At 52.1% G+C, this 21,864-nt stretch overlaps 1 protein-coding gene across 1 annotated transcript; it reads left to right on the top strand.

The window, feature by feature from the left end:
* The first annotated feature begins 4,405 nt into the window (after nucleotides 1-4,405).
* On the top strand, nucleotides 4,406-13,891 carry ISL2 (ISL LIM homeobox 2). The gene is made up of 6 exons (XM_032763081.2): nucleotides 4,406-4,463; nucleotides 5,208-5,397; nucleotides 5,887-6,149; nucleotides 9,461-9,744; nucleotides 11,005-11,172; nucleotides 13,055-13,891. The coding sequence occupies exons 1-6, from the start codon at nucleotides 4,406-4,408 to the stop codon at nucleotides 13,169-13,171; spliced, it is 1,080 nt and encodes a 359-aa protein (XP_032618972.2). The 3' UTR covers nucleotides 13,172-13,891.
* Nucleotides 13,892-21,864: the final 7,973 nt, after the last annotated feature.

Raw genomic sequence — 21,864 nt, 5'->3', positions numbered from 1 at the left:
AGTTGGCCTTTGACTGGAAAAGGAGAAGACAAACAGTTAAAACGAATCAGTCTCTCCTTGAAGTGACCAACTGAAAGGGCCAGAGTTTCCTTCAGGAAGCAGCCTGCTTATCACTGCGAACTGTGCAAAAATCCATCACTTGCCTTATGTTTTCCCCCTACCCCTTTGAGAAGGGAGCCCAGCTGGGAAGGTGCGGAGTGGGCAGAGTGTTGATCTGTTGGCTTTCCAGTCTACTCTGGAGATCTCTCTCCCTCCCGCCCTTTCCGGGAACACGGTACAGATAAAGGTCCGCATCCCAAAGAGCCGAAAGGATTAGCAGTGGGTGCTGGGGCAATCCGACCCACCCGGGTGTTCTTTCAGTCCGAAATGTCAGGGGAGCTCTTACGTTCCTGTTTGCACCTGACAGCGTGCCTCGGTGATGGTTTTACTCCTCTGGAAACGAGGATGTGGCACCCAGAGTTTTACAGACAGGCAGCACTGGCTGTAGTTCACGGGGCAGCCGCCTGGGAGCCAGGAGTCCTGAATTCTGGCTGTCCCAGGGGCCGGGCTCAAGTCACTTACCCTCCTCAGCTGCAAAGCAGGAGCTTTCCTGCCTCCCGGGGGCAGTAATTGGTGACTGTGCGCTGGGAATGTACAATGCACCTATATGAACCCCACCTGCAAAACCAAGCATGGGGGCCCCTGAGGCAAGTGGGAGTAACCCTTGAGTAAGAATTGCCCCAGGAGTTAGACTTTGCAATGTTGGGTCGCTAGTCATTAATTAGCATGTATGTTGGGAGTGATACATTGGTGTTTGAAACGCCGATCGTGTGGATGTTATCTTTACAGTTGACTATTGACCATAAATGATTAGTATGGTTCTTTACTCACAGCTGTTGTGTGACTACGTGGGTTCCGTCCTGTATCTCAAGGGGGAACTCTGTCCGTCTCAAACTCAAAGCCTTGTCACTATTTGGTCCCTCCCTACGCTGGACGGGTGATTTACCTGCCGGCAGATCTTCAGACTCTAGCACATACCTCGGCTTTGTCACCGACTCGGAGTGTGTCTGTGTGTGTGCAGCAAGATCCAAACCCAGCGCTTGATGTTCTTACCTGTGGTTCCGTGGGCTGCCTCTTGAGCTAAAATCAGCACCAAGCCTTTGGCCAGCATTGTTATGTAGTTCGTTTCAAGCTAAGGGGAAAACGACATGCCGATGCGACTGGCAAGCCCTGCAATTCCCTCACCCCATCCCTGAGCTGTTTAAACCCCAAAAGTCCTGGTGACTGGCCCCTTTCACTACTGAAGCCTGGTCCTGCCCTTGTTTGGTTCAGAGTGCCGTTACTTGCCCCAGATGTGAGTGAAGAGATGTTTTTACATCAGATCTCCAGAGGACCAGGTTTCTTTTGGATAATTCCTTATTTTAACCGTAGCGGATTTTTTTAAATATTAATTTCAGAGGAAATGTGGCAGGGGAAGGGCTAACTTCACCCAGAAACTGCCCCTTGGTAGCGACGTCAAAAGGCAGGAACTGGGGGTGATTTGAAGAGGGAAAAAAATCTGCATGACGTTTTAAGGGAGAGATGAATGGTTCAGCGCGGACCAAACTGGGCATCCCGACGCCTGACAAATACAGAATGAAACGGTGAGTCTGTATTTAGGAGCGACCGCAGCAAAAAGACAACACCCGCGCCTGTAGTAGGGTGGCAGTGCCTGTTTGCCCGGCTCATGGCAGGGCAATCTCTCTTGTCAGTGAGCTGCTCCAAAGGAGGCCCTGGGCAACAAGCTTCCAAAGTGTTTGCGGGAACTGAAACCTTGAGGGGCCTTTACATTTCAAACGTGTCGGACCCAGCCCGCCCAAGCCCCTCTCCTTTGTCTTGTGGCCCCGGTACACTTTCACTCATCATCTCTGTGGTCACTTAAGTGGCCACATTTCGATACACATTAGCACTCGGGTGCACCGAGGGTGTCTGCAGCAGAGCTGCCTCGGGATGGACGCGGCTAGGCTGAAAGCACCTTTAGCTCTGGTGGAGCTGGACTGTCAATCTTCTGCTCGCGGAGACCGAGCGTTGGGTTTGCCAGTTGGCATCAAACTACCGTCACAAAGCCAAACACCGCTCCTGGGCAGGAACAAACATTGTATCAAGGCACCACTGCGGCTTGTTCAGATGTGAGACAGAAAGAGGAACACCGAGTACCTGTCATCTTTGTTTTGGCAACCCCCTTCCTTCTCCCTTTCCCAAACTGCAGATCTCGCTAGCGGCTCCGTACGGGAGGGGAAACATGCACCTTGCCAAACCTGCCAGCTAACTAGCCCGGGTATTCCTTAAGGGTGCCGCAGCCTTGCAAGCCCGGTCCATGAATATTGGGGATGGCAGTGTTCGGGCAGGAGCGAGTTAAAAGGGACATTAACAATGGAATGTCCCTGCTAGCAGATCACTTAAAGCAATACGCCCTCGCCCTGTGAGCTCCAGTCCTGAATTATTAATACTATTTCATGTTACATCAATGCGCCTTCTTGAAGATTAGAGCTTTATTAAGCCTGGCGACAAGTTTTAACCGATTAGCCATTCTCCCAGTAGAGGTCCTTCTATCCGAGTGAAATGCAGACCCCGGCTTTGGAAACCAGACAGTGGGGACCGCGTGAAGAGAGTTTAAACGTGAAAAGAGAACAGAAATGCAGTGAAACGTCAACTGACTGACAAGTCACATTAACTCCAAGATCGCGGTAACAGATTTCTGTGGGGTGGTCACCTCTACCCCCCAAATAAACAATTGGATACTTCTTTGAACTGCAAACAGGGCATCTTATTATAGAGGGATGTTGCAAATGGAAATTCATCGGAGTAAAAAAGATTCGCTAAGAAGCTCCCTTAAATATTTGTTTTATGCAAAGAATTTTCCAAGTTGCAGGTTAAAAAAAAAAAAAAAAAGGCGGCTCCGTGCAGAAATTGTGGAGTTGTGAACTGTGGCTCTTCAGCCCTGTGATTATTTAAGCAGCTTTTCAGCACATTATAAGGGCACATTCCCTCCACCCCCTTTCCTCTGGGGAGAGGATTTTCAAAGATCAAAAGAGAGCCACACGTTTGCAGCTAGTCACCGAAAGGGCTGATAAATTCTGGTGATAGTTTGCCGTCATGAATTGCTCAAGAGACACCGTGACTGAAGCTGCAATATAGACCGTAAAAACTTTCTCAAGAAAAAATTAGTTCAATAGGCTTTTCAATGAAGCAATCTGCCCAAAATAATATGTGCTAAAATAGTGGCTCATATCACTGTCTCCATCGGTATTTCTACAACTAATACAATTAAACAACAAAATGTTAAAAACAGAATGAAAAATTAGAGGCTCTTCCTATCAGAAATGTATTTTTAATTACAAATTGGTGTTAATGAAATGGAAAGAATAACGGATCGGTAGGATAGCAACAATAATACCAGCCGCAACGCTCGTTAGTTTCTTATGATCACCTTTGATTTGAGAAATAAACTAAATTTAAAATAATTTGTTAGGCAAGATGGGATGAAATTAGAGGTGCAATGTATTATTCTGTTTAAAATATCTATTAAGCTCCTGTCAGGTTCAAGAGCAAGATCCCAGCTAATTTTTCTGCCTTTCTTTTTCCTCCAGCAAAAACATTAATAAGGTTCACATGTAAATGCCACATGCAGAAGCACCTTTTGTGGGCACTCGTCTTGCACCGCAACATAAAATAGGTTTAAATAATACACAACGCATTAAAACAAATACAGACTAACATAGTATAGTAATGCGTTACTGAAATAAACCCAGAGTCATTCTTGGGATGTTAAGATAAAACCGTTTGAATTCGATTTTAAAATACTCGAGCGAGCTGGTTTGATTTAAACACAAGGCGAAACATACTTCATCACAAGAGGGAGATTTTTAGTAATTAATCCGGAAAGGAGAAAGTCTCATTCCAATAGGAGTGAAGGCTAGGGGCATGTCTGGATTTCAGCTCTCACACAAGTGTAATAATCACCTCTTGAATGGAAAGCTCTCAAGCAGATTGGAGGAGCGGTTCTGCTGGCTAGAAGGGACTCTCAGACCAGGTAAACAGTGAGGGAACTGCTGCTTCTTGAAGCGTGGGGGGACCTGAGCGAGAAAGAATCTTTGTGTGTTTCACGGCGTTCCGCGTTCCATTGTTCACTCCCGGCCAATCAATTCGCTCCCTCTCCACCGCTTCCAATCGCCTCTGGGGGCTGCTCTGGAGGCCTGGTGAAGTCACTTGCTCCCCCGCTCCCTTCCAGCGGGCTGATGCGTGCTGACGTCATGCTGCGTATGGGACAGGGCAGGCTCCACATTCCAACTCCTCCAGGCTGGAGTAGTTAGTTAGCAAACAGCAGGCACTGGGCAGGCAGCCTGCTCTTTCTGCATCATAACACTTTGCACACATATCTTTCTGCATGGTGGATATTATTTTTCATTATCCTTTTCTGGGTGCTATGGGGGATCATTCCAAGAGTAAGTTGATCTTCGATCTGAATGATACTTGTAAATATTTACTTGAAACGTTTAAGTTGATTCTACAAGTGGTTTATTTACAGAGATACGTCTAGAGACCATTATAAAATCGTGCATTTTTTTAAGCGATTATTATTTTTACTCTTGCTCAATTTATTGCTTTTTGTTATTTTTTAAATTAAAAGCTATTTTATCTTGCTGTGTCACGATCTCGGGCTGCAGAATTCGTTGTTTCTTTTTTTCTTTTTAAAGACTAAATAAATGTTTTGTTGGGGTTTGCTCCTTGGATGCCTTTTAGTCTAAAAGCTCAGGCATTCGTCATAAATTATTAATATATACAATAAGAAAAATGCAGAGAGGAAAAGAAGAGCCTAGTTGTTGTTGTTTTTTAAATAAGACGAATAATAAATGCCCATGAAATAACCGGCAGATAAAGTTCATCTGATTTTCCATTGTGTTTAACTATCTTCCAGTTCTATATTTTCCAACCTTTATCCCAGTATGTACACCTACCAATTGCTTCTGTAAAATTTCCTTGCAGTTCAGGTATGGAGAATAGTTGATTGCTGCAATTTATCGATTTCACCTTTCTTTCTTTCTTTCTTTCCATTGCCTGAACATTACTAGAGAATGTCTCCTAATTACGAATGCCTCTGTGATTGCAGTCCTTTGAGACAGTTTTGATTAGAAATGAGATGCCTCCAGTATACGTTCTAAATTTCCTCTGCTCATTTCCACTGGTAGAAAAGCCCGGAATTGCCATGTGTGTGGGCTGTGGGAGTCAGATCCATGACCAGTACATCCTGAAGGTCTCCCCGGACCTCGAGTGGCATGCAGCATGTCTCAAATGCGCTGAATGCAGCCAGTACTTGGATGAAACCTGCACTTGTTTTGTGAGAGATGGCAAGACATACTGTAAAAGGGATTATATCAGGTGATTCAAAAAGCTCTTTATCTATTTAAAAAAAAAACTTTCCTCCGACCGATTTCTTAAGAGCTAATTTAAAGAGCTCCCCATCTGTGAAATCGTACCTCCCCCTGCTTGCTAAAGGAGGGAGCCAATACTTTTGTGATCAGGACAAATTACGTTCCTGTTTATTCGGCTTTGGAGACAGGAAGTTATTAACAATTGATACAACCAAACAAACAAGAATATTAATAATAACCATCATGTCGGCGAGCAAGAGGCAGTATTGAGCTGCGCATTCCCTAATGCCTGTTACAGAAAAATGTGGGTAAGGGGAAATTTTCCTATTGACCCTTAGTCCCCTTATCGAATTGAATGAGTGGGTCAGATTTGTTAGGCAGAGAGCAGAGGGGACCCTCTGAGTTTCACAGCCGGGGTGATTAATCACTGGGGAGGGTGAGCTGGGATCAGCGGGGTGATCGTGTAGTAGCTTCATGGCCCTTTCTCTCCCGGCAGGTTATTCGGCATAAAGTGTGCAAAGTGCAAGGTGGGATTCAGCAGCAGCGATCTGGTGATGAGAGCCCGAGAGAACGTGTATCACATCGAATGTTTCCGCTGCTCTGTCTGCAGCCGCCAGCTCCTGCCCGGGGATGAGTTCTCTCTACGGGACCACGAGCTGCTCTGTCGGGCCGACCACGGCCTTCTGCTGGACAGGAGCTCGGCGGAGAGTCCCAGGAGCCCCGGCCATTTACAGAGCACCAGAGGCCTGCATCTATCAGGTAAAGGACCAACAGATCTGCCAGGCGCTGGGGCCCACCTGGGGGTGTGAGATCATCAGCTAGCTCAGTAAATACGGGGCATGGACACACACACCCCGGGTAGTGTTATCCCTGGGGTACAATGCCATGCACTGTACAAACTGCTATAGCCCTGTGTCTGGGATCTGGCTAGACTGATCGATGTATGAATAATTTTCTATCTAATCTGCCTCTGCCTATTAACGCTGCAGGGACATTTATATCTTTAGCTGTCCCTCTTATATGCCTACAGAAAACACATCTGTTATCTCCACCACGATGTGCTGAGTTATGGAGGCCTAGGAGGTTTGGCCAGAGACTCCGCAGTTTTTAAGCGCTTCCCACCTGGCCTCACACTGGGAACCTCTCCCCCGCCCCCCCTTCCATCTCCTCCGTGTAGGCCTCTTTCTTCTGCGTCTGGGGAGTGGGAGGGACTGGACGCTGCAGGCCACTTGCCAGGGAAATGTGAGGTTCTTTGCACACCCAGGAGAGGGAGAGACAGGCTGGGCGAGGGCAGAGCGGGGGTGGCTGGAGGCGACTGAGAAGGGTATCGAAGTAGCTTCGGGGCTGGGCGAGCGTTATAGAGGCCAGGAGGCTGAATATCGAGCTCCAAGTAGCTGCAGCCAAAACAAAACCAAAACCAGCGCACCTGGGGAGGGAGGGAGGGACGTGGGACTCAATGAGGCCAGCCAGTCGGGCAGGGGAGAGGGACTGTGACAGCTCTGGGTGCCCAAGGGAGCAGCAGCGGATTCGTGGGAAAAGCTAGAGGAACATGGCAGAGCCGGGGAGCGGCTACATAGCCTGTTCTAGACACTGCAATGATGCCAAGAGGCAGGGGAGAGGATCTCAGCCAGGACAGGAGGCTAGAGAGATGGCTGTCCCCTTGGGGTGAGGCCCAGTGCCATTTAACCGGCCTTCTTCTGCTAAGAGCCAAACCCTGCTGGCTCCCAACCCCAAGGCAGTTGTGTTCAGATACTAGGGTGATGGGCTGTGGCCGAGGAGACTAGCTCGACAGATGGATCTGCAGCGTTTGGCCCCAACTCCAGCTCCAGAGGCAGTCCCATAATGTGTAGGCGAGCACACAGAAGCGGGAAGACAAGTCCAAACAACGGCTGCGCTTAGGAGGTTTTGGAATAAGGGGGCTTCAGCCAAGGCATCCTGAACTGCCCCGGCAACAGGCTGCGAAGCGCTCGCTAACCGCCGGACAGCCCCTGCGGTGGTCCTGGCGCGTTCAGGGTGAACTGGAGTAGAGCTCGAGCGGTGTGAGTATGAGAGAGCCAGGGCTGCTTCCCCAGTCACTGCACACTCCGGGGCAGCTTTCTATAATTCGGGGGAAGAAAGTCAGCTAGGATGGGGGTATATTTTCGTGCACAATCTGTGCTTTTCCTAGGCTGCCTCCTTTCCTGCGGGAATAATAGCCCCGCGCCTGCACTCCGTTCGCCCGCTGGTTTAGGCCATGGATTAGTTCGTCTGGTTTGTTTCAAAATGGGTGAGTTTTCACTCCTCGGAAACGAAATCATGTGGATTTTAAAAATACTGAGCTGCAAAAGTTAAAAAAAAAAACAAAAAAACCCCACCCCGCTAACACCGAGTATGAAGGGAACCGAAGCGAGATTATTCCTCTGATCAGAGAGAAATTAATAATAGAAACAAAACAAACCCGGTTTGCAAGAAGCCGAGATCCGATGGCGAAAGGGTGCAGACCTGGTTTCGATTGTCTATTTTGAGGTGTATTGGTGCTGGCTGATTAGGATCTGTGCATATCGAGATTATACGGCGGTCATGCGGCTGCGGCTCGATAAAGATTCTAGCTTGGTCCTTTTTTGGCTACTCTGCTTACGATGTTTTTGAATGATAATTATTGACTCTTTGTAATTATCTAGTTAACGATCGCGGCAAGCCGGCGTTTCCCCTTCTGGGGGCGATTTTATACCGCCCGTGTTATTGATTATTAAGGACGCTCTATATTGACTCCTTCCTGTCCGCTGCGTGAGAAGTGCTCCTATTCGCACTGTTTTCCAGTAGAAATCCCGGCTAAGGGTTGTTTCGCGGAGTACTCCCCCCCCTCCGCGGAAAGCTGTGAAGATCCTACAGTTCCCAGGGCATGGAAGAAGCGCGGAGATTAATGGACAGGGTCACAATTGCTAGCTAGTTAGCACTTCAGCACCACTTCTCCTGATTATCCGGCTGGTTCTCCTCCGCTCCGGGGCACCGGTTAGGGCCGTTCGCCCCAGGACCCGATGGGCTGTTTGATTGAACGGTTTTTAACTCTGGGAGGTTCCCCGGGCCCTGCGCTCTGCAACAGGCCGCGCTAGGTGGTTGGGTGAGCGAAGCCGGCCCTGATTAGATCCCTGGGAAATTTGCACTTGATATACAATCTAATGGTCAAATCTCAGAGGCAAAATCCCCGTTTGGAATAATTAATATGAGGGGCGGGGGGTTATTTATCGAGCCTGTAACCCCCACGCGGGCTTTCCCCGTGAAATGTCCTGCTCGACAGAGTCACTTTCTCCCCCGATTTCCCAGTCGGGAAGCGGCGCAGTGCTGGGCCGGACCTAGCTGTTGAGTGCAGGGAAGCTCTGGCTCGGGGCCCGGGTTAAGTGAGTCTCGGGGCGATTTTCCTCCTGCCTCACTTGTATTTGTTCGCCCTGTTTTCAAGAACCCCAGCGGCCAGAGCCTGTTTCGGGGGGTGGCGGCAGCAGCTTCCTCCAGTGCCTCGTGGGCTGTAAAGTACCGACCCCCAACCCCTTGAGTGTTGGGCTGAGCCCTGGCATCCCCGCCTTGCAGTGTGTGTGATTCCGAGTCTCCCTGTTGCCTACTCGGCTGGGGAAGCAGGAACCGCTTCCGCCACCGCAGAGTGGCTCGTACAACTCCCTGCCTGGCTGTACTGGGAGGGGGGGGCAGCTCCGGCTTGGGCTGCGGGTGGGAATGGCCTTTTATCTCAGAGGAGACGCAGGCCGCACCGGCTCAGGAGCGCTGGGCCTTGCAAGCTAATCTCCCAGGCTGCATTTAGTGCAGGGGCTTAGCTGCAACCTCTCGCTTCAGGGAAGCCCCTAGCAGGGACCCCCCCTCCCCGGGGACCCCCCAGAATTTATCCTGGGGGGGCTTCACTGCAGCAGGGGAGGGTGCCTGCCTGCGATTCTCTGCGCCATGAACACAGGCCGGGCCAGAGATCACTATACATCCGTCCCCACGCTGCCTTCGCGGCCTGGCTGAGGCTAGGGGCGCCCCGGGAAGGGGCTCAGACCCCAGCGCTAACTGGAATTGGTCGTTTCCCCCTCGCCCCGCTGCAGACTCCGTGCCCGGCCGCCAGCCCTCTCTCCGGCCCCACGTGCACAAGCAGACGGAGAAGACCACCCGCGTCCGGACGGTGCTGAACGAGAAGCAGCTGCACACGCTACGGACCTGCTATGCGGCCAACCCGCGGCCTGACGCGCTGATGAAGGAGCAGCTGGTGGAGATGACCGGCTTGAGCCCCAGAGTCATCCGGGTCTGGTTCCAGAACAAGCGCTGCAAGGACAAGAAGAAATCCATCCTGATGAAGCAGCTGCAGCAGCAGCAGCACAGCGACAAGACAGTAAGAGCAGAGCATCTCTTTCCACCCACCAGGCAGGGGCCATTTTGCAGGAGGGAACGGTTCTCCCTGTAGTTCCCGAGGACTCTTGGCCTTAGCCCTTGATTTTCCCCCCAATATTACTCACATGGAAATATCTGGTGGAGAAAATATCTGTGTGGGTGCGTGACAGCTCAGCCCTGGGGTATTTGTACAGGACATCCCCTCTGCTCCACGCTCCCTTTTATGGGATAAACCAGCTCCCAGGGACCAATTCTATATTTACACAATTCTTAAAATCCACAGAAATGTTTGTATGGATTTAAAACAAAAATCCAATAGTAAAGATGTGTTAAATGAATGAATGCAACCCCCAGAAGTGAAACTGACTACAAATGGCCGGAAACCAAAAATGAAACAGACTAGCCTGAGAGACATGAACAGAGTAAACACACAGCAGGAATAGGGATCAGGGAGCTAGATTTAACAAAAATCGTTCCGCTTTAATAATCTACGGGTTTGTTGGCTACATAAAGCGATTTAGTTTTTAAAATGCATGAATTGTTATTATGAACCTGGCCGTGACCCATTAGGATATTTCGGGATTAAGTTAAAGCTGTTTTGTCATGACAGACACTTAAATCTTGCACTCGGGACATTGTTCAAAACGATAAAAAAAATAACTCTCAACCCAAAGGAAAAGTGCTGTTAGGTGCTGAAACAAACACCCTTCTGGGGTGGTTTTATAACTTCTTGGGAGAGCCCTAAATATTGGTTTGACCCTTTTCTTCTTGGGTGCTCGGTTACAGACGAATCATGTCAAGCTGATAATAATTTGTACAAGTGAAATCCCGAACCGAGATGGCACGTTGGGTCCGTGAGCCTGCAGGAGAGCCCGGGGGAGGCACTGAGAACGAAACCCGGAACAGTGACTCTCTAACTCTGTTCATGTTGGGATCCGGTAGAACCAAGGGCCCGGGCCCTGCTCCCCTCGGAGCGCCTGCCGCGAGCAGCGGGTGGAACCGAGGGGTTGCAGGGTTCTCGGCTGGAGGGAGGACAGGTCCTCGCACCTGGCGCTTCCACGGGCCCAGGGAGCCGGGGAGCGCAGCGCTGGGGCGGGCTCCAGGGGGAGGCCAGCCGCGGTTGTAGAGAATCCGGACCGCTCTTGCGTTGGGAGAACCTGCGCCCTGGCGCTGACTCCTGCGGCCCCTGCAATGCGCCGGGTCGCGCCGGCTACCGCAGAGCCCGCCCGGCTGAGACTTTGCTGCTTGTCTCCCCCTCTAGAGTCTGCAGGGCCTGACCGGGACCCCCCTGGTGGCCGGGAGCCCCATCCGCCATGAGAGCGCCGTGCAAGGCAGCGCGGTGGAGGTCCAGACCTACCAGCCCCCGTGGAAAGCGCTCAGTGAATTCGCACTGCAGAGCGACCTGGACCAACCTGCCTTCCAGCAGCTGGTAAGAGGCCGCTGGGCTCAGCTGCGGGAGCGGGTCTCTCCGCCTGCTCTTTATTTCCTACTCCCCGAGCTTGATCACCGCACTCCCTCCTGCTCCTTGGAGCGTCACGTTCGCGAAGGTTCCCAACTCCCACTGACATCACTAGAAGTTAGGAGCCGACGTGCATCCGGGGATCCCTGTGCCTAGATTTTGGGGGGGTTGACAGTCACCCAGTGCCCGGAGGAGGAATGGTTCAGGAGCTCTAGCAGCCCACACTTCCATTTCCCTTGGTCCACTTCGATGTGAATTAGAGAAAAGGGCTGTCCCATGGGAGCTCAGCCCAATGCAGCACCTGAATACAGGCTGTCTTGGCAACTGAATCTGCATGGTAATCCCCCCTCCCCGCACTTAGACTGTAAGCTCCCTGGGGCAGGAGCTTGATCCACAGCAGGGCAACAAAAACGTTAAACGGCCAGGAGACGAGTAATGACAGAAAGGAGCTTAGAGATAGACACGTGTGCCTGGTGCATGCCGATTTCAGCGGTTCCCCGCACCCTTTGGCAAGGGGAATAGGAAGTGTCCTTAACTAACAAACCAGAACAGCCAGTTCCTTGGCACTTGGAAAAAGAAAGCGAGAGAAATTCCCCGGGACAAATCAGCTAGTAGTTTATAAATGACCATGTGCTAGTAAACAGTTAAAAGGGGCCAGATCCGGACATTCTGACTCCGGAGTTTCTCATTCCTAGTTAGACGCTGAAATTCTCTCTAGACGGGCAAAAGCGGCACTGACGTCAATGGAAATTGGGTGAGGATTCCGGGGGCTGGGCCACGGGCGCTCTGGGTTTTAACACTCCCGTCCCGATGCCCAGCCCGCGCGAACTTGTCTCTGAGCCGGGTGTTTGTGGAGGAGAATCGGGCGCAGAAAAAGCAGCGGAGGAAGCCCCCCGTTAATGTACTCCTCCGCTAGGATGTTTTAGCAGATAATCAAAAATTAATCTTGTGTTATGTTTAGTTAATATAATGGGAAAGTGAGACAGGAGCGCTGTATGAATAATTAAACGATCATTTACTAGCATTGGAAGAGCGAATTGATGAAATATGCTGCACATACATCACCCTGTGATATGTGGAGCCCAGCACTGCGCAACTGCCCCTGGACCACTGCCTAGTCTGAAATTAACTTCGAAAAGTCTAGCAGATTTCTTAATGGGCAGGAGAGTCTCTTCCCATTGCAAAGTCATCCCCGCGGGCTGCAGTAGGAGTGTGCAGCACTGCTGAGCTGGAGAGATCTTTTTGCTATAGTGCCCAATAGGATTCCGCCAGGAGGAGGAGAGAACTTCTCTCAAGGACGCCTGGGTTCTCACCAGCTTGGTTTGTGTAGTTAGTTATCGGTAATCATGTCCTATCCTTGTATGAAGGATGAGATTTGTTTTGCCAGCACAAGCCCTTCCTGGCAGAGGGGCGCTGTGGTTTGAATGTGGACAAGAGGACGAATGAAGGGATCTGCGGGTTGTGTAAGCCCCTGACAATAGGTGTTTATGTCATTACTCTGAACAGGATGGACGGATTCTTTAGCCATGGGCATCCCTGCTTGGGTAGGTCGAGGCTTGGTTTAGAACAAATGTTATTTAAACACGTTTGAACTAAAACGTGTACATACCCTGGGGGAGACAGGGCATGTTGTGTTTTAGCTGCTTCTCTGCTGCAGGTGAATCTTAGCTAGTGTTTAAACCCTGCCTTGCACTTGGTGCTACAGTATTTTTTTTTAGCAGCGTCTAATTAAAACGGGTTAACACGATAAAAAAAACCTTCCCCCAGTCTAGATAAGGCAGGGACTGGGGGCTCTGAATTGTGCTCACATCGCTCTCACCCATCTCCCCCCTCCCTTTCCTCTCCCCCCCAGGTATCCTTTTCCGAATCTGGCTCACTGGGTAACTCTTCTGGCAGCGATGTGACCTCCTTGTCTTCCCAGTTACCTGACACTCCCAACAGCATGGTACCCAGTCCTGTGGAGACGTGAGACCAGCAAACCCCCCAGCGGATTTGGACTTTCGCATGCTCCTGCTCCCTGCATGAGACAAGCCCAGCCTCAGGCTGGCCCAGAGCTCCAAACAAAACTTTTTATAAAAATATTATTTAAAAACAAACAAAAATATGTCTTGACTGCCAAAAAGCACCAGGATTCTAGCTGCCTTCACCAGACTGGAGAGAACTCCCCTCCCCCTTATTTTTTTCCTTGCGGATTTTTTGTTCTCCCCAGAGGAAACGTGGATTTACTAAAATTAGCCCCCAAATCACCTACTGTATAATGGTAGTTTGTACATTTTTTTTTGTTTCGTTTTCCTTTTTGGAAGAAAAAAGGATCTTTTGTGTCTTCCTAGGACTGTTGGAAGCCAGTTAAATCATCTCAGCTCGATGTTGTCTTTTGAGTAGTCATCTCCATCCCAGTGTCTCTCACAGCACCACATCAGTGAGATCATTCCATACTCCGCATTATCCCTGACTTGAGAACCTTGTCCTGTTTTGGGTGGGGGGAAAGGAACCCCCCCCCCCAAGCCGCATGATTGCTGGAAAACATATATATGGAAATAAGACGTTTATTGAAAATGTTAAGTTATCTTATGGACGGAGGACAGATTGTTTGAGCCTATAAAGAACAAAAGTAAGTTATTGTTATTTATTGTCAGAGCAGCAGTTAATAGTGGGATTAATATTTTGATTTTAATAAAAAATAACCTAACTGGAAAGTGCTGCAACGTGTGTGTATTGTTACCCAGCTCTGCCGGGTGAAGAATAGAGAGACACCAAAGGTGAAAATTCCGCGGAAATAATTCTGAGGGGCCATCCTTGAAAACAAATCTGCAGCTCGAAATTACCGTCCGGAATCGAAATGGTCAAAGTAGAAACAAGATAGAGAAATGATCTCTTCTGCCATGGTATCAGAGGCTTTAAAGGAATACACGGAACAGCAGGGATCCGTGTTGCTAAAGCTCTCAGTAATATTGAGCTAATCAAACTAGCCACGTTCATCGAAGGGCATTATTTATAACTGTTTTCTTATCAATGTATATTAAAAAACACCCTGGTTTGGATTTTGATTGATATTGAAAGGAAAAGCTGAATTGCCCCCCCCCCCCGTAATGATTGTATAATGTGATCGATTTGCCTTCCTGAATCATGGCACTACCTGTGAAAGCAGCCTGTCTACTATCACAGGGTATTTTTAAATTAGAAAATAAAATTATTTCCAGTTTCAAGTTGAACCACTTTTCAAAACCCCAGGGCAAGCCGCCCTTCGTCCAGTGTATCCCTGGTGAACACGTGCGTTTCCCCAGCTGTAAGAGACTAGAGATTTCATCTCCTGGGCGGCAGCATAGAAATGCTGAGCAGGGCTGGCTGAAATTCTGCTTCTCTTTGCAGCTTCTTATTTCAGTTCATACTCAATTGCCAGCGGCTGGGGTTGTCCCTACAAATCTATTAAAGATAGCACCAGAATTGGAACTGTTTCGCTCTCACCTGTGATTCTGTTACTGTATTTACATATAGGCCCTGTCCTGCGCCCTCCCCCACAAAGGAGTGCATGGAGCAGGCTCTGGGTTTGTCCGGCTTTAGCTGCTGGGATCCTAATTCACAGGGAAAGTGAACTGCCCGGGGTGAACAGGGACGCTGTTAGCAGGGACTGGGCAGTCACCCGCTCCCCAGGTTCTTCCCAGGAGAATGTCACTGGGCCAAAGGTTACTTCCCCTCCCCCACTCTTTATTTCAGGACGTCTCTGATTCACCCAGGGCGAGGGGTGAAGGCACCTTTAGACCGTGGGAGTGTGAAATATATTTGCTGCTCAATAAGGAGATGAGGATGAATCTGCATTAGGCTCCCTTCGACCGGTGTAAGGGCGCACTCAATCCAGAGCCATTCCGGATTTACACCCGTGGAAAAGAAGGCAAATCTGGCTGTTAGTAGGACTAATGACTTGAGCTTGGCTGTGTATTAGGTATCTCACCCACCGTCCCACCCAAGTAGTTAAAGCCCCTCTCCCGCCGCCCTTCACCCAGGCAAAACATCCCTCCTGCGTATGCTGCAATGGGCAGCGTTGTCAGCGCCCTCCGGCCGCCCAGGCCCCAGCTCGCACTCGCTGACCGCACACCGGAGCCTGGCCCAGCTGTGACTAAGCAGCCGCTGCTCCTGCAGCGGACACGCACACCTCGGTTCTGCTCGGTAGCTGCATAACTAACAATTAGGACGGCGCTCAGCTTGGGTTTCAGTTTACAAGGCTGCTAATAGCGCTGCAGTCCGTGCAACAGGCTTTTCGGCACAGAACCGCCTGCAACTCATTGTCTCCGGGGCCGCAATGCCCAGGCCGTGGCATTTAGCAACAAGTATCCTTTTATTTTGTTAGGCGGCCTGCCGCTGAAGAGGCCTAGCATTGTCCAGACCGTGCAAAGCACTTACCCTAAACCGCTCTGCTAGTGGGGGCGGAGGGGCTGTAGAAATAAAACCTTTTGCATCTAGGGGAGCGGAGGGGAGGGGCAGAAGCCGGGGAGATCCCCCAGAGAACAGCCCCCACACAGGGAATCGCTAGTATCTAGTGAGTCAAACCACCACCAAGCCACAGACACAAGCCTCCGGCTCGACCTTTTAAAGGCCACGTAGCAACGAACTAATTAACGCGCTAAATCGTGTGACAGCAGCTTGGGATCCCCGCGAGTGGCTCGTTTGTCCTGGCTGTCCCCAGAGCAGATTTGTGATGTGATCAGTCTAGTTGCATTTATTAATTCTCCCGTCTAGACAGAGGCGAAGGCTGGGCGGCTCCTTATCTGGGTTTGGCATCACCTGCAAGCGATACACTGAAGGGAGCCACAACCACCCTCCGTTACGGGCGCTGCTAGTTCCCCTCCGAGAACCAGTCTGGCGTGTCCTGGGTTTATTTTCTTTGCAGACCCAAAGGCGAAGGGTTTCTCTGGGGGAGGGGCCCCTCTTGCTGCAATGGCCCCTAGATAGGCCGTGCCCAGGTCAGCTGGTGTGACATTTCAAACCCCGCCGCCGGCCCTCTGTGTGTGTGTTTTAAAGAGAAACTGACTAGTGATCGCAGGAAATAAGAGGCAGATACAGAATCTCCACCAGGCCCCCGGGCCAGGCCATGAGCTGGAGGCTCGGGTTCTCAGTCACAAATATTTAACCCTTTGTTTAACCCTCCAGTGCCAGCTCTCCGCCCCCCTCCCCCTCGGCAGTGGGAACCTCCCCCCTTGCAAGGGTCTGGCGCAAGGCAGATGCCAGCGGCACGGGGCAAGAAGAGCCCCACAGACGGAGCTGCGGGTGGATTTAGGACTGGCCAGCAGGGTTGTGGGCTTTGAGCGAGGGGCAGGGCTGGGCTTTGCTCAGAGGCGTGTCTCTCTGTGTCCCCCTAGGAGCCCCCCGGGCCAGGGGGGCTGCAGGCACGTCACTGGGGGCCGGGAGTGGGTGATGGGGAGACGGTGGAAAGAGCCCCGAAGTCTGGTTTTCTTATAGTTCCCGAGAGACAGCAGCACTTTGCCTTTAACAAGCTCTTTCTCCCGGGTGTAGGAAATGGGCCTGCAAACTCCGAGATAAGAGTCTAGATAGGCTGGGTTAATAAGGACCAGGTTCGCCTCCGCTCTGCCCGGGCAGGCTTGGAATGAGCGCTGCTGGATCCTTGCAGATCCTGTGCACTTAACCTAGACCGCTCCCCTCCCTCCAGTCCCGCACACTCAGCCCTCCAGCCGTCCCCTAGGGGCAGGTGAGGCCTGACCTGAGTTAGGGGCAGCACCTCCAGACACCTTCCCCTCATCTCCACGGGGCGCCCCAAGACTACCCCGCGGGGCTGCTGCTGGAGCTGGGCGGCGCTGCCTCGTTTGCATTAAGCGGCGCGGGCTGGGAGCTGATTGGAATCGCTGCATTGAGCGCATCCACCGCGCGCGCGTAGCTGTGTGTCTAACAGGCCCTGGTCATCTCCGTAGGCGGGCAATGCAGGAGGCGCTCAGTCATTCCCTGCCGTTGTGCCGGCTCTGTCCAAGAGAGACGGCAGGCCCCGAGCTGGGGTCAGCGCCCCGCTGGGTTAGTTACCTCAATAAGGAAGCTCAGGTCCCCGTCAGTCCACAGGGGTTTCCCCGTACACTAAACTCTGCGCTGCAGACAAATCTCCCCTGCCGGCAATGACCGGGCAGGATTGTGTGTCTGCCGCAGGGTTTGCGCCGGGCAGGGGGCCAGGTGGGCCCTTTGGGGTGACTCTGTGCCTGGCCCCAGCTCTCTCTAGCTGCAGGTTTGTTTAAAGCCTGGTGCGTGTAACTTCCGAGTCACTAACCTCTGGTGGGAAGTGGAGAAGTTGGATGCTTGGTGAACATACCAGTATTCTCCCAGATAAGGTCTAGGCAGCGAGCCGTCTGCAAGCCAGCGGGTTGCGGGACCCGGGAGCAAACAGTCGGAGCACCTCAGTTTGCAGAGGGGCTGAAGCGCCTGATGCACAGAGCCTCCACGTGGGAGTCTCCGCCGGGCAGCTGCACGCAGCGGGGATGGTGAAAGGGCTGCCTGGGAGGGGCGTGGGACAGAAAACGGGCTCTAAACCGGGACACAGAGGGAGGGAAGATGAGGGAACTTTCCCCTGCTGCAGGGTAGTTTGTGTTGGGGGAGAAACTGTCAATACCACGCATTAAGCTTTGCGAGTCCATTAGGAAGCGAAGCCAGGAAGCCATACGGCGGAGGGATGCTGCAGCTGCGGCTGGACCCTGGAGCAGCCAATAGAACAACTTGGGTAATTTAGACAAATGAGAAGTGTCTGGGAGCAGCCAACCTCGCGCGAGCCCCCGCACTAATTGGCGCAGCCGGAGCCCGAGCCAGCCCCTCGCGCAGAGTCCGGTGTGGCCAGCAGGCCCCCGCCCCCACCCCCTGAAAGCGGCAGGGAGGGAGTGGGGAGAGGTGGGGTTGGGCCCCCCAGGAGACATGTGACCTCCCTGTTCCCTAGACTCAGCGGCGGGGGGCCCCGGCCACACAGACCCCGCTGGGGAGCGGGAGAGACGAATGATGCTGGGCAGGGACCTGTGCCCGGCGCTGGGCAGCGCTCACCCGCCAGCGGCCCCAGGTCCCCAGCCTGGGTCAGTCCTGGGGCGGCTTCCCGCCGGGCTCAGGGTGGGGGCCCGCTGCCACTCGCTCTCCCGGCTGCACCCCAGCCGCGCCCTTCGCCTAGACTGAAACAAGCTGCTCCCGGCCCCTGGACTGCGGCCAGCCATAAAAGCGTAGCCCGGCCGGGCGGCTCCTTGAGGAGGGACCTTGAAACCCCAGCGCGGCCCGCAGTCCCGCTCCTCTGCCGCCTCCCAGGGGCCAGGCTGCTGCCCGGGTCACGCGGCAGCGCCCCCTACCGCCGGGGCAAGTGTCTGCCGGGGAGGAGCGGGGCCGGGCCCCTCCCTGTGTAGTTCTGGCGAGGGGGCGGCTCAGCCCCTGGGCGCCGCCCGTGAACGGCTGAAGGGCCGGGCCGGGCCTGGCGAGGGGGCGGCGCAAGCCCGCTGGGCCCGCCCGTGAACGGCTGAAGGGCCGGCCGGGCCTGCGGGGGCGGCCTCACCTGGCGCGCCCGTGAACGGCTGCGGGGGCCGGGCCGCGCGAGGGGGCGCTCAGCCCCTGGGCCGCTGCCCCGTGAACGGCTGACGAGGCCGCGCCCCGGCTGCGCGCGCCCGGCGTCCTCCCATAGCGCTGCCGCAGGAACCCCGATCGCCAGCTGCAGCGAGTCGTCCAGCCCGACAAGTGGGGGCGTGGTCCAAACCTCCTGGGGGCGCCAGCCCCGCAAGTGCGCGCAGGCAAGTAGCTTGCTTTAAACGGAGCCAATGCGGCGCGCGCGGCAGGCTGGCCCGGCTGGAGCTGCGCCACGTCCCTGCATCCCCCGCGCTGCTCTGGCGCCAAGGCGGGCTCTTGTGGGTGGCCGCTGCTCTGGGAGGCGCGAGGCCGCTCTGGCGCTTGCGGCGGAGGGAAGCGTCCCCTTCTCCGGCCCTGGCGGGCCACCTGCGCAAGCCTCAGCTCCTGGCCGCCTAGAGACAGCTGAGTGTGGGGGACGGGGACAGCTCTGGCGCTGAAGGCACGACCGAGACCGGAACCGCGGAGCCAATTCACCGCGGGTTTCAGCTGGCCCTCCACGCTATCACTGGCGAGCGCCTGAAATGCCGTGGAACCCTTGTCATGAACCTGCGACACCCACAGCACTCTGCATCTGGAACTACAATTGCCCTGGCGCAGAATCAGCCCCAGAAACCAGAGAAGATCCGAAGCTAGGACTGGGTTTTGACTTAATATGGCCTCCTAGCCTATCCTTTCCTTTCGGCATCTTATTTCGCTTCACTTCAACTCCGCACACCGTTGCTCCTTTCCTAAGGAGAAAAACAAAGGTGAAAGTTTATGTTAAAGGACAACATGTCTCACATCTGGGTGTCATCCGACGTCATGGCAGACATATTATTAATGCCATAATACTGGATTATCAGCCAGTTGAAAATTCAGGCGAGTGAAGTCACCTGCAGGAGCGACAGCAAGGTCGGAGGAATGGACAACGCGCCGCTCCCCCCAGTGCCAGGAGCCGCGAAGGCCATCCCAGGGGCAGAGGGACACCAGGCCACAGCAGTTTAAACTAAGGAAGAGGACATAAGAACAGCCGTACCTCGGCCCAGACCAAAGGTCCATTCTACTCGAGTATCGTGTCTATTGACAGTGGCCAATGCCTCGGGGTTTTGCCCCAGAGGGAGTGAACTAACAGCACTGATCACGTGATCTCTCTCCTGCCATCCATCTCCATCCTCCGATGAACAGAGGTTAGGGACACCATTCTTTACCCTTCCTGCCTTCCAGGGCTGCTATATGACAGAAGAACCCGGTGACAAAAGGTTCATTGCAGCTAGCATATCCCTGCCTGGAAAATCTCCAGATACTCGAACAGGCTTGAAGATCCTGTGGATGGTGTGGAAATTGAAATGGTGCAAGAGAGTAGAACAGAGATAGCAGTTGTATTGGAAACCTCTGTGGGGCTTGCTGGACAAGTCAGTTTGCCAAAGCTCTGGCTTGTTTTAATTTTTGTCTTGTCTACACAGGGTGAACCAAGGATCTGTTCCCAAATTCTGTGCTCACCTGTGGGCAGACTCACTGAAATCAAGGGGAGCTGAGCAGCTGGACTCACAGGGGTGTCCCTTATCCCAGCATTGGGCCTGAGAGCCCGTGGGGTACATTCAATTACCTGCTTGTCATTGCTGCCCCCTGGCTAGTCCACTCACCTGAGCAACGAGCCCTCCTTCAAGCAGAGCCCCATGACTGGCACCACAAATAGCGAGTTTCTGAAAAGAGATGGCCGAAACCCCTCCAATATCACACAAGGGCTTGTTTTCTGCCTGCTCTGAACGCTGCTGGCAAGGGACTGTTTTCTACTGAAAAAAGTATTTAAGCACTGACTACCCCACCTTCTTGTCCCAGAAAAAAAGCTTGAATGAATCTTTGGTGATCAAAGCTGCTCATGATCCTTCTGGGACCTGTCTACAAACGCTTTAAATCTACTTAATGGCTGCTGTAGCCCAAATGCTTGGTATTTCCAAGAACCACAGACTGTTCCAGCCAGCAAGATGGATACTTTAAATAGGTTTAGAGATCTTAACAAGAAAACAAAAGGCAACCTATCTTAATCCTTTCCTCCAAAACTCTTTTGGCTGCTTATAAAAAGCAGTGGCAGTGAGAAAGTCAGGAAATAAAGTGCCCTCTTGTTCCCTCATTATTAATATCAACAGCAAATTTCATATTTGCCGTCTTGGATTTCCCTGTTTCGGGAATTTTTAATCCCAAATTCCCTTTTGGTTGTGAAAGTAGGAAATCTTGAAATACAGTGATATTGTGAACTGAGTGCCTTTCCAGCTGCAACTGACACTTGCATCCAGCCACTGCCAGTAGTTTGTGAGCAGCAGGAGATTGTTGCACAACCACTGAAGTGCTCAGAAACTCTTGAAAATAGAGGGTCCCATCCTGTTCACACTGCAGAAGGACAATTTGTCATGGACTTGAATAGGTGCAGGGACAGGCCCAGAGACTGACAGAGTTCAAGTGTGCTCTGTTTAGGGCAGGGAACTGGGTTCTTTTCTCCCAATTGCATCTTTATAGTGGGGCTATTACTATTAATTTGTATTGCGATAGCTGGAAGGAGCCTAGTCATGAATCAGGACTTCCTTGTGGTAAGTGCTGTACAAACACGGAACAAAAACTGTCCCTGCCTCTAAGGAGCTTTCAGTCTAGGAATACTTACCTCCCTGGCAGGGCTGTTTGTGAGGTGCTTTGGTATCTCTGGATTAGTGAAGTGTTGCAATTATATATTTTAACATTTGATTATTATGTATGCAGCACTGTAAATGTGCACAGGGCTTTATCTGTGTATTTCCTACGGCAACAACTTTGATTTTTCAGATTCTTTTCTACATTGTCTCCTTTCTAATCACAGAGTCTTCCTTCCCTTGCCCCATCCTTCATGTTATCACTGAGGCATGTACCATCAGAATCTCTGCTGTGACTGAAAATTATTATGTTAAACAGACTGACCTGACAGTGGCTGGCTGGCTTAGAGCGAACAAATGTATTTACATACACAAATCTTGACATTGAGGAAAAATGGGGAAAAAAAGAAAAAAATAGGGAAGGGAAAGGGAGCCTGCAAAATCCATAATTAAAACTCTTCCTGAGGATGGTGGGGAG

The sequence above is a fragment of the Chelonoidis abingdonii genome, chromosome 9, assembly GCF_003597395.2.
Source record: "Chelonoidis abingdonii isolate Lonesome George chromosome 9, CheloAbing_2.0, whole genome shotgun sequence".
In the NCBI taxonomy this organism is placed as follows: Eukaryota; Metazoa; Chordata; order Testudines; family Testudinidae; genus Chelonoidis; species Chelonoidis abingdonii.
Note: the sequence above shows the minus strand (reverse complement) of the source record. Positions and strands in the feature narration are given on the sequence as shown.